Genomic DNA, 14,384 nt, shown 5'->3' on the forward strand with positions numbered 1-14,384 from the left:
GTCATTTTGGTGGAGAGAAGGTTCAAGACTAGATAAGGACTGTGGTAAGGACTAACCCTTTGGACATGGGACGACGCTCTGCCAGGTGAGCTATCCAGGTGCCCCCAAGATTTGATTTTTAATAGTGTTCTTTAATAAGCAGGGACACAGCCATAATTAAAGAAAATAGAAATAAAATGGCGGAAGCTTTCATACCTGCTGTGTTTGCTTAAACCCACACCCCTTTTGCTACCTGGGCACCTCCTTCATCTCGCAACACCTTGTAATTCTACAGAGATAAAACATCACTGTTCTATTATTATTTCCCATGCTGCTTCAAAATGTACAAATACCAGTGCAAGTTTTGGATTTACATTACAGTTCATGTGATGCCACCCAGTGGTTTAGCTCTAGACAGTATGACATCCACACAGAGATGGCCAGAGCAGGGTTGGGCACTCTTACAGCTGTTGCTGGTGGCATCTTTCTCTCAGGCTGAGGAGCCGGTGTGCAGGCAGAGAGGGGATCCTGAGAACCCCCAGCTATTTAAGAATGGGGACATTATGTTGGGGGGAATATTCTCTTTCCACACCAGCTGGAACGATAGACAGGACACCTACACACAAAAACCATTGCCACTGGAATGCACCAGGTAAATTATATCGTATGGATTTAGATTTTAAATGTATAAATGATAAAGTCAAACTTTTAAAATAAGAATTAATATTCATAAAACTCCCTGTTGTAGCTATTAAACAAAGTTCAATTTACTATGTTATTGTTTCTATTTCATGGGCAAATTCCAACTATTTATAACTGTCTGCATCAAGTTTGAATTTCAGAGATTTCCAGTTTGCCCAGGCAATGCTCTTTGCCATAGAGGAGATTAATAACAGCACAGAAATACTGCCTGGTATCTCTCTGGGCTATAAGATCTATGATGCTTGTGGCTCCATTGCCAGAAGTGTGAGGGTTGCACTAGCCTTGACTAATGGTAATGAGGTGTTATCTGCACTCACCGAGGCACCATGTACCAGACCTGCACAAGTGCAGGCCATTATGGGAGAAACCTCTTCCTCTCCTTGCATGGCTATATCTACTGTAATCGGACCCTTTCATATCCCAATGGTGGGTAAGAATGGAATTCTTTCAGCTGGTCATGGCAAAATAAGGTTTTAAAATCGTTTTATATTTTGCATCTTTACCTTAGGGTATTTTTTATTTTTTCCTTTTAGATCAGCCACTTTGCTACTTGTGCTTGTCTCAGTGATAAAACCAAGTACCCATCCTTTCTCAGAACAATACCCAGTGACTACTACCAGAGCAGAGCTCTGGCCCAGTTGGTGTGGCACTTTGGTTGGACTTGGGTTGGAGCTATTAGAACAAATGATGATTATGGCAACAATGGCATGGCCACTTTCACAGAATCCGCCCAGAAGCTGGGTATCTGTCTGGAGTACTCTTTATCTTTCTTTAGAACAGATCCACCAGACAAAATACAAACGATAATTGAAATTATTAAGGCTTCTACTTCCATGGTCATTGTCGCTTTCCTCTCCCTCATGGATATTGATTTGCTAATTCAAGAGTTGTCTCTCCACAACATGACTGGGTACCAGTGGGTAGGCAGTGAGGGGTGGATCTTTGATTCCCAAATTGCAGCCATGGATAGGCATCACGTTCTGGATGGTGCCATAGGCCTGTCCATCCCCAAAGCACATGTCAGTGGCATGAGAGACTTCATGTTGGATGTGAAGCTGCTTAATTCATCTAGTAATGAAATGTTTCCAGAGTTTTGGGAGACATTATTTAGCTGTAAGTTCAAACAGTCAAAATCTTCAGCAGGGAATCAGAGAGAATGTACTGGCCATGAAGATCTGACTGGAGTGCAAAACAGCTTCACTGATATGTCGCTCATGCCTATCTTTAACAATCTCTATAAAGGAGTGTATGCTGTGGCCCACGCACTTCATAATATTCTCAGCTGTAACAAAACCTGTAACAACAAGGTGCAGCTAGATCCATTTACGGTGAGTTGAAAACCAAATACTTAAATTATAGTTTTAACAGTATTGTTTAAATTTAATGAAACATAACAATTGCTGTAAGTCTATCATGCTGTTGAGCCAACAGGCCTACAACATGTTTGTCAGATAATGATACATATGTATCTTCTTAGATCTTACAGCACATAAAAAAGATTCAGTTCAAAACTAAGGAAGGAGATGAGGTTTACTTTAATGAGAATGGAGACCCAGCAGCAAAGTATGAAATTATAAACTGGCAGCCAACAGAACATGGCATTGTGGACTTTGTCACAGTAGGTCTTTATGATGCATCTCTACCTGCAAATAAACAGCTGAATCTGCATAATAAATCTGTAATTTGGGCACAGAACTCACAACAGGTAAGCTGCAATGTGATCACTTTAACTGTTAAGTACAGTCAATTATTGTATAAGTTATTAGTTATTGTTATTTTATGATAATGTTTAGTTTTCATGCATGACAAATGAAAAAACGGCTGATAGACAACACCTTGTCAAAGCGAACGCCCATACATTTGTTTTTCATAGTTGTTTTTTTCATGCAGGTGCCTTTGTCAGTTTGCAGTGAGAAATGTCCTCCAGGAACTCGCAAGGTTCTCCAGAAAGGAAAGCCTGTCTGCTGCTATGACTGTTTAAGATGTGCAGAGGGAGAAATAAGTAACATGACAGGTACAGCCAAAACAAAAGTCTTAAATGTTTCATGTTTACATTGTTTTTGAGAAATTTTCCTTTAATGTGATTTGAAAGGCATTAGGGAGTTCCTGCAGGCCTGATACAGTAAGTACGTAGTTTTAAAAGCAAACGCAAAATTTATATAATTTGATCATGAATCAGTACAACTAAAATCAGACAAATACTGATACATAGAGTAATAAAGAAAATGGTCACTGGTCATATCAAGGCCTACAGTATTTTCTCATCTCTTAGAGGTGTTTGAGCATGCAGGTAGTTTTGAGGGGTTGATAAATCCCCCTAAAACTGAGTGAAGTAAATTGTGTTTGTGCTACAGCACTGAAAATTGCCATTTGAAAAACACAACAGCATTATACCGTCTAAGAAATAACACATATAAAGCTTATTAAAATAAAACAAAAAAAACAGAAATTAATTAATAATACCTATTGATACTGTATGTTGTACTTAAGATCCAGATCATGAAACCATGTAGCTATGATACGGTTGTCCATTTTTCTCGTAATCATGTAGTGTCAGTCTTGTATGCATAGAAAATATATAAGATCGAAACAAAACAAAATACAAATGTATTAGGTCTAATAATTGCTTTAATATTATTTTTCAGATTCTACTACATGTGTGCGATGCCACCCTGAGTTCTGGTCAAATGAGAGAAGAGATGCTTGTGTAAAGAAGGAGGCAGAGTTTCTATCATATGAAGAGATTATGGGAGCGCTGCTCACTGCAGCATCCTTATTTGGAACATGCATCACTGCTGTTGTGGCATTCATTTTCTTCAGATACAGGAAAACTCCTATTGTCAGGGCCAACAACTCTGAGCTCAGCTTCCTGCTGCTCTTCTCCTTGACTCTGTGTTTCCTGTGTTCTCTGACCTTCATAGGCCGGCCCTCTGAGTGGTCCTGCATGCTGCGACACACAGCATTCGGCATCACCTTTGTCCTCTGTATCTCTTGTGTTCTGGGTAAAACTATAGTGGTGTTAATGGCCTTCAAAGCCAGACTTCCAGGTAGTAATGTAATGAAATTTTTTGGACCTGCACAGCAGAAACTCAGTGTTCTGGGTTTCACTCTAATACAAGTTATCATATGTATCCTCTGGTTAACAATTTCTCCTCCTTTTCCATTTAAGAATTTTAAGGAATTCAAGGACAAAATCATCTTAGAGTGTGCTCTGGGCTCAGCTGTAGGTTTTTGGGCTGTACTTGTGTACATAGGACTTCTGGCCATGTTGTGTTTCATTCTTGCTTTTCTGGCTCGAAAACTGCCTGATAATTTTAATGAAGCCAAATTTATCACCTTTAGCATGTTGATATTCTGCGCCGTATGGATCACTTTTATCCCAGCGTATATCAGCTCTCCTGGGAAGTTCACTGTTGCTGTGGAGATATTTGCTATTCTGGCCTCCAGTTTTGGACTGCTCTTTTGTATTTTTATTCCAAAATGTTACATTATATTACTGAAACCTGAGAAAAATACAAAAAGTAATTTAATGGGGAAGGCAGCACCAAAGTCATTCTGAAAACTTAAAATCATTTTGTGGCTAATGCCATTATAGATTGCACTTAATCGTAACCACTCCAGACTGTCACGTAGACATCTATCTTCTTGTATTGTAGCTACTAATTTTCTCTGTACTGTACAAATGTTTTAGGCAGGTTTGAAAAATGCTGTAAACTAAGAATGCTTGAGTGTTAATAGTTTATTTTCATCAATTAACAAAATTCAGTGAATGAACAGAAGAGGAATCTAAATAAAATCAATATTTGGTGTGACCACCCTTCGCCTTCAAGACAGCATCAATTCTTGTAGGTACACTTGCACACAGTTTTTGAAGGAACTCGGCTGGTAGGTTGTTCCAAACATCTTGGAGAACTAACCACAGATCTTCATGTTATCCCAGACAGACTCGATGATGCTGAGATCAGGGCTCTGTGGTGGCCATGCCATCACTTCCAGGACTTCTTGTTCTTCTTTACACTGAAGATAGTTATTAATGAACTTGGCTGTATGTTTGGGGTTGTGGTCCTGCTGCAGAATAAATTTGTACACCTCCCTGATGGTATTGCATGATGGATAAGTATCTACCTGTATTTCTCAGCATTGAGGACACCATTAATCCTGACCAAATCTCCAACTCCATTTGCTGAAATGCAGCCCCAAACTTGCAAGGAACCTCCACCATACTTCACTGTTGCCTGCAGACACTCATTATTGTACCGCTCTCCAGCCCTTCGGTGAACAACTTCTGCTACAGCCAAATATTTCTAATTTTGACCCATCAGTCCAGAGCACCTGCTGCCATTTGTCTGCACCCCAGTTCCAAAGTTTTTGTGCATAGTTGAGTCGCTTGGCCTTGTTTCAATGTCGGAGGTATCGCTTTTTGGCTGCAACTCTTCCATGAAGACCACTTCTGACCAGACTTCTCTGGACAGTAGATGGGTGTACCTGGGTCCCACTGGTTTCTGTCAGTTCTGAGCTGATGGCACTGCTGGAAATCTTCTGATTTTGAAGGGAAATAAGCTTGATGTGTTTCCTTGGCCGACCACTGCGTCTACAATCCTCAACTTTCCTTGACTTTTTGCAAGTGTACCTATAAGAATTGATGCTGGTTTGATGGGCAAAGGGTAATAACACCAAATATTGATGTGATTTAGATGTTTTTTTGTTCGCTCACTTTGCATTTTGTAAATTGATAAAAATAAACAATCATTTTTATTTTTGAAAACATTCTTAGTTTTCATCATTTTTTCACACCTGCCTAAGACTTGCACAGTACTGTATATATATATATATATCACGGCAATTCGTGAAATGGTCATGTTATTTAATCTATTGATTTGTGTACATGGACACGTGTATCCCATTCTTTCCTGATAGTCAGCCAGTTTTTTTAAACTAATGTATTTCAGTTGGAAGCTCCACACCCACAACGTGTTACAATATTATAAACTATGTAGTCTATATTTTCTTTCGGATCCGCAGAGTAGTTGTTACTATGTCACTTCCAGAGGATCCCGCGGATTGGGTAGGCATACACGTTATTACGGTGCATAACTTACTGGAAGAAAGACTGAGCAACTTGTCCCAAGGTTGCTGATAACAAAATCAATCATTAAATATGTACAGTACATTGAAGCGATACTGGTGTTATAGAGCCACTGATCGCTGTCCAATTCTCTGAAATGAATGACCACATTGCATTGTGGGATATGGGCTTTGAATGAGCCACGCTCAGCAAAGTGTTTGTCTTACAGCATACATACTGTATTATTTCAACAGTAATAAGACCAAAATAATATAATTAAAATAAAGAAATGAACCACGATAACATCTCGTGAATACTGGTGGATTAATGTAGCATTATAGTTTTAAAGATATCAATAAACAACAAAGCAATCCAGCTTCCCTGGTAACATGACCGAAATAATATTAAAAGAAATAAATATAAACCACGATAAGATCTTGCGAATAAATGTTGATAAAACAGCAGTTATGGGGCTTCAAATACCAATAGTAGCAAAGCCATACAGCTTCTCTGCTGCCGCCCGACTGGCAGAAAGAATCGTGCTCTGAACACAAAAGAAGCTTCCCATTGAAATACATTAGTTTAAAAAATGTGCTGACCATCACAAAAAAAATGGGATAAACCTGTCCATGTACACGAATCAATAGATAAAGTTATGTGACCATTTCACGAACTGTCGTAAGACTGGGTTGGCTTGGCTGGTCCAGAGAGCATTGTCAAGAGCAGAGCAATCAGCGCCAAGTATAACTGTATTTACTTTAAAGCGCGGCGTTTTGTGACCCACCCGTCCACCCCGACCTCCTCCTAGCAACTAGCAACCCGGGGAGAAAGCTGGAGATCAGCTAACTGAGGTGCAGATGAGGTCGGAATGGTGGTTTCAGGAGAAAAACACTGCAAAAAAGTGAGTGCATTTACATGCACTTTAAAAAAACGATTATATTCGGGTTAAGGCAATACCCCGATTTCTCAAACGCCATGTAAACACCTTACCCCGGTTAAAATCGGAGTTCTAATAACCTGGTTTACAGAGGTAGAAAACTCCTTCAGTAAGCGGATTATTGCTCCATGTATACACCATAACCGGACTATGATCGGTTTAAGCGTCTGCGCATGCTTCAACTGCCCCTCCCCACTCCGCTGGGGTTGATTTCTGAACCGGAAATAATCTGTCAGCGCTGTGAGCAAGGGGGTAAGCTTCGCTTCAGAACTCAAACCTCCTATGGCGCCATTTTGATGCTACAAAGCGATCACCTCCCGTTAGCATTCCATTGACTGCCATTCATTTTGACGTCACTTTGACAGCGAATAACTTTACATCTGAAGCGTTTAAAGACTATTTGTCCATTGTTTATTTCTAAAGAAACATGACAATGTATAAAAGGTTCCATTACCTTGTACCTCACGTTATGGCTCCATAGCAGACGTTGTTGTAAAAATAGGCTAACGATTGTGTCATAACCAAGCGACTTACTGTCCCATAGTAGAGGAATTACCTTATAGTACAGGAGAAGCTTGCAGGCATTTTCGACTTACATGAGCTGTTTAAGTTTAATTACTAATGTTAACTAGCATTTTAGTTAGCAATAATTAGCATGTGCCTATGTTATCTCCTTACATATACCTATGCCCTCTGTCTCTGCAAGATTCGGAATGATTGAGATTTCTCTTGGCACAACTACCAGAAGACTTACAACTTTCAGACAGGTTGGTCACATCACATTTAAGTTGTCTCTCTCAGTTGGAGGCTGCGCAGTAACGCTCAGCGCTCACCGGAAAAGTGCTTCTAATATCCTTCACTGGTCTCTGTCCAGAGCAACGGGATCTGTTGGTCCAGTTTATATACTGGCTATGGCTGTGAGCCGCAGTCGTTGCTATGATACCATACAACAAAACAGCGATGCCCGAATTAGCGGGCCATCGGTTGTATGGAGCCTGCGGTCCATCTGTTTTACTCACCGCAGAGGCAGAACTGGACATCAGGAGATAGCTAAACAGATTGTCCATCTCCGGGGCTGTCAACATTGTGTCTCGGCAAAAAAGTGGAGGGACCAAACAGCTCCTGCTGCGGCTGCTGGCTAATGCTAATATTAGCTAGTTAGCTAACGAAGTTACCTTGCTAATTCCACCTGACAATGATTAACGGTACTGATATAATTTGCCGAAAAAGTCGTCTGGCGAGAACACTGCGTTCCTACACTGTGACAAGAGTGAGTTAATGAAACATTAAGTTGTTAAATTTTACTAATTGAGAGGCCAATGGGTGTAATGTTGACATTGACAAGCCAGTCGTGCGTTGGCAGATCGCCACCTACTGTACCGGAGGTAGAGTTACTCAGTCATTCTTCCCATTGTATATGGGGAGAACTTGCATAACCCAGTTACTGCTGTGCGTGTAAACGCACTGAGTGAGGGACTTTAAAAAGCCTTGGCCTTCATTTAGGAAAAGTTCCATGGTAATTCCAAACTCATGCCAAGAAAATGGCAGGCAGAGTTAGTGACTGTTTGCTAAGTCCATGTTTGGCCAGATTGTCCTGTCAAGCATCAAGGGAAGCACCCAAATGCTATAGCCCAGGCAGATATGAAGACTTCAGTGATTTCTTGACAAAATTCAGATACAAAAGCGTACTGGTATGGGTAGCAAGGCCAAATAGAAGGAACTGAGAATACTTGAATGAACAGGAATAGGGCAGGCAAGAGGTACACGCAGGTGTGGTGAGGGTATGGTTGATTAAATTAAAAGCAAATTGGAATTCAGGTCTGTAATTTTGGTGGAGATAAGGTTCAAGATTAAAATTCTTTGTTTTTTAAGATTATTTCTTTGGCCAATTTAGATCTTTATTTGACAGGACAGCTTAAGAAAGGAAAGGGGAACGCTTAAGAAAGGAAAGGAGAAAATAAGGGGGAATGACATGCAGCAAAGGGCTGCAGGTTGTAATCAAACCCACAGCCGCTGCGGTGAGGACTGAGCCTATGTACATGGGATGACCCCCAACCAGGTGAGTTAACCCAGGCACCCCCAAGATTTGATTTTTAATAACTTTGTTTTAATAAGTAGGGACATGGCCAGAATCTGAGAGGAAAATAAATAAAGAAACACACAAGGACCAACAAAGCCCATGAGAGGCAGGAGGAAGCTTTCATACCTGCTATGTTTGGCTAAACCCAAAACCCTTTTGTTATCTAGGCACCTCCTTCATCTCACCCCACCTTGTAATTCTACGTAGATAAAACATCACTGCTCTATTATTGGTTCCCTTGCTGCTTCAAAATGTACAAATACCAGTGCAAGTTTTGGATTTACATTACGGTACATGTGATGCCACCCAGTGGTTTAGCTCTAGACGACATGCCATCCATACAGAGATGGCCAGAGCAGGGTTGTGCACTCTTACAGCTGTTGCTGGTGGCAACTTTCACTCAGGCTGAGGAGCCGGTGTGCAGGCAGAGAGGGGATCCTGAGAACCCCCAGCTATCTAAGAATGGGGACATTATGTTGGGGGGAATCTTCTCTTTCCACACCAGCTGGAACGACAGACAGGACACCTACAGGCAAAAACCATTGCCACTGGAATGCACCAGGTAAATTATATCGTATTAATTTAAATTTAAAATGTATGAATGATAAAGTCAAATTTTTTATTAATATTCCTTAAAAATCCCTGTTTTAGGTATAAACAAATAGTTTAATTTCCTATGCTACTGTTTGTTTTTTTCACGTGCAAATTCCAACTATTTATAACTGTCTGCATCAAGTTTGAATTTCAGAGATTTCCAGTTTGCCCAGGCTATGCTCTTTGCCATAGAGGAGATTAATAACAGCACAGAAATACTGCCTGGTATCTCTCTGGGCTATAAGATCTATGATGCTTGTGGCTCCATTGCCAGAAGTGTGAGTGTTGCACTGGCCTTGACTAATGGTAATGAGGTGTTATCTGCACTCACCGAGGAACCATGTACCAGACCTGCACAAGTGCAGGCCATTATAGGAGAAAGCTCTTCCTCTCCTTGCATGGCTGTAGCTACTGTTATCGGACCCTTTCATATCCCAATGGTGGGTAAGAATGTAATTGGAATCAATTATTTGAGCTCATCATGGCAAAATAAGGGTTTAAAATCATTTCATATTTTACATCTTTATCTTACGGTATTCTTTCTTTTTACTTTTTAGATCAGCCACTTTGCTACTTGTGCTTGTCTGAGTGATAAAACCAAGTACCCATCCTTTCTCAGAACAATACCCAGTGATTACTACCAGAGCAGAGCTCTGGCCCAGTTGGTGTGGCACTTTGGTTGGACTTGGGTTGGAGCTATTAGAACAAATGATGATTATGGTAAATATGGAATGTCCATATTCACAGAAACTGCCCAGCATCTGGGCATCTGTCTGGAGTACTCTGTATCTTTCTTTAGAACAGATCCACCAGACAAAATACAAAAGATCATTGACATTATCAAGGCTTCCACTTCCAAGGTGATTGTCGCTTTCCTCTCCCATGTGGATATGGATGTTCTAATTCAACAGTTGTCCAACCACAACCTGACTGGGTACCAGTGGGTAGGCAGTGAGGGCTGGATCTTTGATTCCCAAATTGCAGCCATGGATAGGCATCACATTCTGGATGGTGCCGTAGGCCTGTCCATCCCCAAAGCACATGTCAGTGGCATGATAGAGTTCATTTTAGATGTGAAGCCACTCAATTCATCTAGTAATGTAATGTTTCCAGAGTTTTGGGAGACATTATTTAACTGTAAATTCAAACAGTCAAAATCTTCAGCAGGGAATCAGAGAGAATGTACTGGCCATGAAGATCTGACTGGAGTGCAAAACAGCTTCACTGATATGTCGCTCATGCCTATCTTTTACAATGTCTATAAAGGAGTGTATGCTGTGGCCAATGCACTTCATAATATTCTCAGCTGTAACAAAACCTGTAACAGCATGGTGCAGCTAGATCCATTGACGGTGAGTTGAAAACCAAATACTTAAAGTGATGGTTCGGAGTAATTTCACCCTAGGGTCCTTTGCACCATGACCTCGAGCCAAACACCCCCCCAGAAGCTTTTTTCAACTGGGTCGAACATTGGGAGAGTTAGCATAGCGTAGCGTTATCAGCTGAATAGCTTAGCGCAAGGGCTAATGGATCCAGTAATGTATCTCATAAATGACCCTACTAATAATGCCCGAAATGATACCAAACTTCTACACTACTACAAATAGGTTATGTACTCATAAAACGATGGATTGGAAAGTTTGTAATTACACCAGAAGTTTATGAACACTTGCCTGCTCTCTTCTGCTAGCTGCTGCTGCTGCTGCTGCTACCTGCAGTAAGCCGAGGGCTTAGGGCCGTCTACAAATTACAACACCGAAAAGAGATGCAACAAAAATATTTATTAATTTAACTTTTTTTTTTAAGTAAGTGCTGTATTATAACTAGCAGGAGACAAGTTATAATTGAGGTAAGTTTGGAGACATTACCTTATTTAATCATTAAATTAATAAATATTTTTGTTGCATCTCTTTTCGGTGTTGTAATTTGTAGACGGCTCTAAGCACTCGTCTAACTGCAGGTAGCAGCAGCAGCAGCAAAAGAGAGCAGAAGAGAGCAGGCAAATGTTCATAAACTTCTGGTGTACTTACAAACTTTCCAATCCATCGATTTATGAGTACATAACCTATTTGTACTAGTGTAGAAGTTTGGTATCATTTCGGGCATTATTAGTGGGGTCATTTACGAGATACATCACTGGCTCCATTAGCCCCTGCTCTAAGCTATTCAGCTGATAAAGCTACGCTACGCTAACTCTCCCAATGTTCGACCCAGGTGAAAAAAGCTTCTGGGGGGGTGTTTGGCTCGAGGTCATGGTGCAAAAGACCCTAGGGTGAAATTACTCCGAACCATCACTTTAAATTATAGTTTTAACAGTATGTCACATTAACAAGGAAAATGGTTTTAATAAAAAAAATAAAAAATTGCTGTCAGTCTATCATGCTGTTGGGCCAATAGGCATACAACATGTTGATCAGATAATGATACATATGGATCCATATCTTCTTAGATTTTACAGCACATAAAAAATATTAAGTTCATAACAAAGGAAGGAGATGAAGTTTACTTTAATGAGCATGGAGACCCAGCAGCAAAGTATGAAATTATAAACTGGCAGCCAACAGAACATGGCATTGTGGACTTTGTCACAGTTGGTCTTTATGATGCAAACAAACAGCTGAATCTGCAAAATAAGTCTTTAATTTGGGCACAGAACTCACAACAGGTAAGCTACAATGGTATTACTGTAACTGTTGACTACAGTCTATTTAAAATGTTATAATTGTATAATTTTGTTTGTTTTTGTTATTATATCATAATCTTTAGTTTTCATGTATTAAAAACAAAAAGAACAGCTTTAATAGACAAAACCTTGTAAAGGTGAATGCCCATACATTCTTTCATGGTTTGTTTTTTTCATGCAGGTGCCTTTGTCAGTTTGCAGTGAGAAATGTCCTCCAGGAACTCGCAAGGTTCTCCAGAAAGGAAAGCCTGTCTGCTGCTATGACTGTTCAAGATGTGCAGAGGGAGAAATAAGTAACGTTACAGGTACAGACAAGCAAAGTCTTAAAATGTACAGGTTCACATTGTTTTTAAGAAATTGTCCTGCAATGTGATTTTAAAAGCATTAAGGGAGTTCCTGCAGGGCTGATATACGTAGTACGTATGTAGTCTTAAAAGCAAACACAAAATCTATATAATTTCATCATGAATTAATGCTTCTAAAATCAGACAAATTATGCAATGATGACTGATACATAGAATAATAAAGAAAATGGTAATTTAAGGGTCAGATCACTAAAAAAAACAAAAAGGCCTAAAGTATGTGCTCACCTTCTCCCAAAGGTGTCTAAGAATGCAAGTAGTTTTGATCTCCACTTCTGAAGGTTTGACATCTCTCTCTCTATCTCTTCTGTTTTTTTTTTTTTTTTTTTTTCTCTCTCTCTCTAAAACTGCACTAAATCCATTGAGTGAATGAGCATGATATATATATATATATATATATATAAATATAATGCTTATTTAACCTATTTATACTATATGTTATTTTGTACTATAAGATCCAGATGATTCATGATGATACCATGTAGCTATGATATGGTTATCCATTTATTATCTGGTATTGTCAGTCTATGCAGAGAAAATATTGAGACAAAACAAAATACAAATGGTACTGAGCAAGTCTAATAACACCTTTAATATAATTTTTTCAGATTCTACTACATGTGTACGATGCCACCCTGAGTTCTGGCCAAATGAGATAAGAGATGCTTGTGTGAAGAAGGAGGCAGAGTTTCTATCATATGAAGAGATTATGGGAGCGCTGCTCACTGCAGCATCCTTATTTGGAACATGCATCACTGCTGTTGTGGCATTCATTTTCTTCAGATACAGGAAAACTCCTATTGTCAGGGCCAACAACTCTGAGCTCAGCTTCCTGCTGCTCTTCTCCTTGACTCTGTGTTTCCTGTGTTCTCTGACCTTCATAGGCCGGCCCTCTGAGTGGTCCTGCATGCTGCGACACACGGCATTCGGCATCACTTTTGTTCTCTGTATCTCTTGTGTTCTGGGGAAAACTATAGTGGTGTTAATGGCCTTCAGGGCCACACTTCCAGGTAGTAACGTGATGAAATGGTTTGGGCCTACACAGCAGAAACTCAGTGTTCTGGGTTTCACTCTAATACAAGTTATCATATGTATCCTCTGGTTAACAATTTCTCCTCCTTTTCCATTTAAGAATTTTCAGGAATTCAAGGACAAAATCATCTTAGAGTGTGCTCTGGGCTCAGCTGTAGGTTTTTGGGCTGTACTTGGGTACATAGGACTTCTGGCCATGTTATGTTTCATTCTTGCTTTTCTTGCTCGAAAACTGCCTGATAACTTCAATGAAGCCAAATTTATCACCTTTAGCATGTTGATATTCTGTGCCGTATGGATCACTTTTATCCCAGCGTATGTCAGTTCTCCTGGGAAGTTCAGTGTTGCTGTGGAGATATTTGCTATTCTGGCCTCCAGTTTTGGACTGCTCTTTTGTATTTTTATTCCAAAATGTTTCATTATATTACTGAAACCTGAGAAAAATACAAAAAGAAATATAATGGGGAAGGCAGCACCAAAGTCATTCTAAAAACTTAAAATAATTTTGTTGAAAATGCCATTAAGATTTTACTTAATCATTTCGTAACCACTCCAAACTGTCAGGTAGACATATATCTTGTATTGCAGCTACTAATTTTCTCACTGTATATCATGTCGTTTGTGAAGTGGCATATTATTAATGTAATACACAATCATATCAAACATATATATATACTGCAAAAACTCCCATTTCTAACCAAGATCTTATTGATCTTATTTTGAGAATAATATACCAGGCAAGAGCAGATTGTGTAAAACAATTTAGATTATTTTAGGAATATTTTTCCTTTCTCTCCTTAGTTAGTATATTTTAAAGTTCGTTATTTTTGATGTACATCAAGCAGAATTAATGTTAGAGACAGCATTTGAGGTATTTTAAGATGATTTATAGCTGTTAGACTAGTTTCAAGACTGCCCAGTAACAACTGCTAAAATAACACTTTAAGTCA

The 14,384-nt window shown here is 39.6% G+C and overlaps 2 protein-coding genes across 2 annotated transcripts; both read left to right on the forward strand.

The window, feature by feature from the left end:
* The first annotated feature begins 527 nt into the window (after positions 1 to 527).
* LOC120549723 (extracellular calcium-sensing receptor-like) lies at positions 528 to 4,240 on the forward strand. The gene is made up of 6 exons (XM_039786826.1): positions 528 to 631; positions 810 to 1,107; positions 1,215 to 2,009; positions 2,159 to 2,386; positions 2,572 to 2,695; positions 3,327 to 4,240. Exons 1-6 carry the CDS (start codon positions 543 to 545, stop codon positions 4,238 to 4,240), a joined length of 2,448 nt encoding a protein of 815 aa, XP_039642760.1. The 5' UTR covers positions 528 to 542.
* A 4,981-nt stretch (positions 4,241 to 9,221) lies between these two features.
* Positions 9,222 to 13,924, forward strand: LOC120548127 (extracellular calcium-sensing receptor-like). Its single transcript, XM_039784156.1, has 6 exons — positions 9,222 to 9,325; positions 9,500 to 9,797; positions 9,915 to 10,709; positions 11,807 to 12,022; positions 12,222 to 12,345; positions 13,011 to 13,924. The coding sequence occupies exons 1-6, from the start codon at positions 9,237 to 9,239 to the stop codon at positions 13,922 to 13,924; spliced, it is 2,436 nt and encodes an 811-aa protein (XP_039640090.1). The 5' UTR covers positions 9,222 to 9,236.
* Positions 13,925 to 14,384: the final 460 nt, after the last annotated feature.

This window comes from Perca fluviatilis, chromosome 2, assembly GCF_010015445.1.
Source record: "Perca fluviatilis chromosome 2, GENO_Pfluv_1.0, whole genome shotgun sequence".
NCBI classification, from domain to species: Eukaryota; Metazoa; Chordata; class Actinopteri; order Perciformes; family Percidae; genus Perca; species Perca fluviatilis.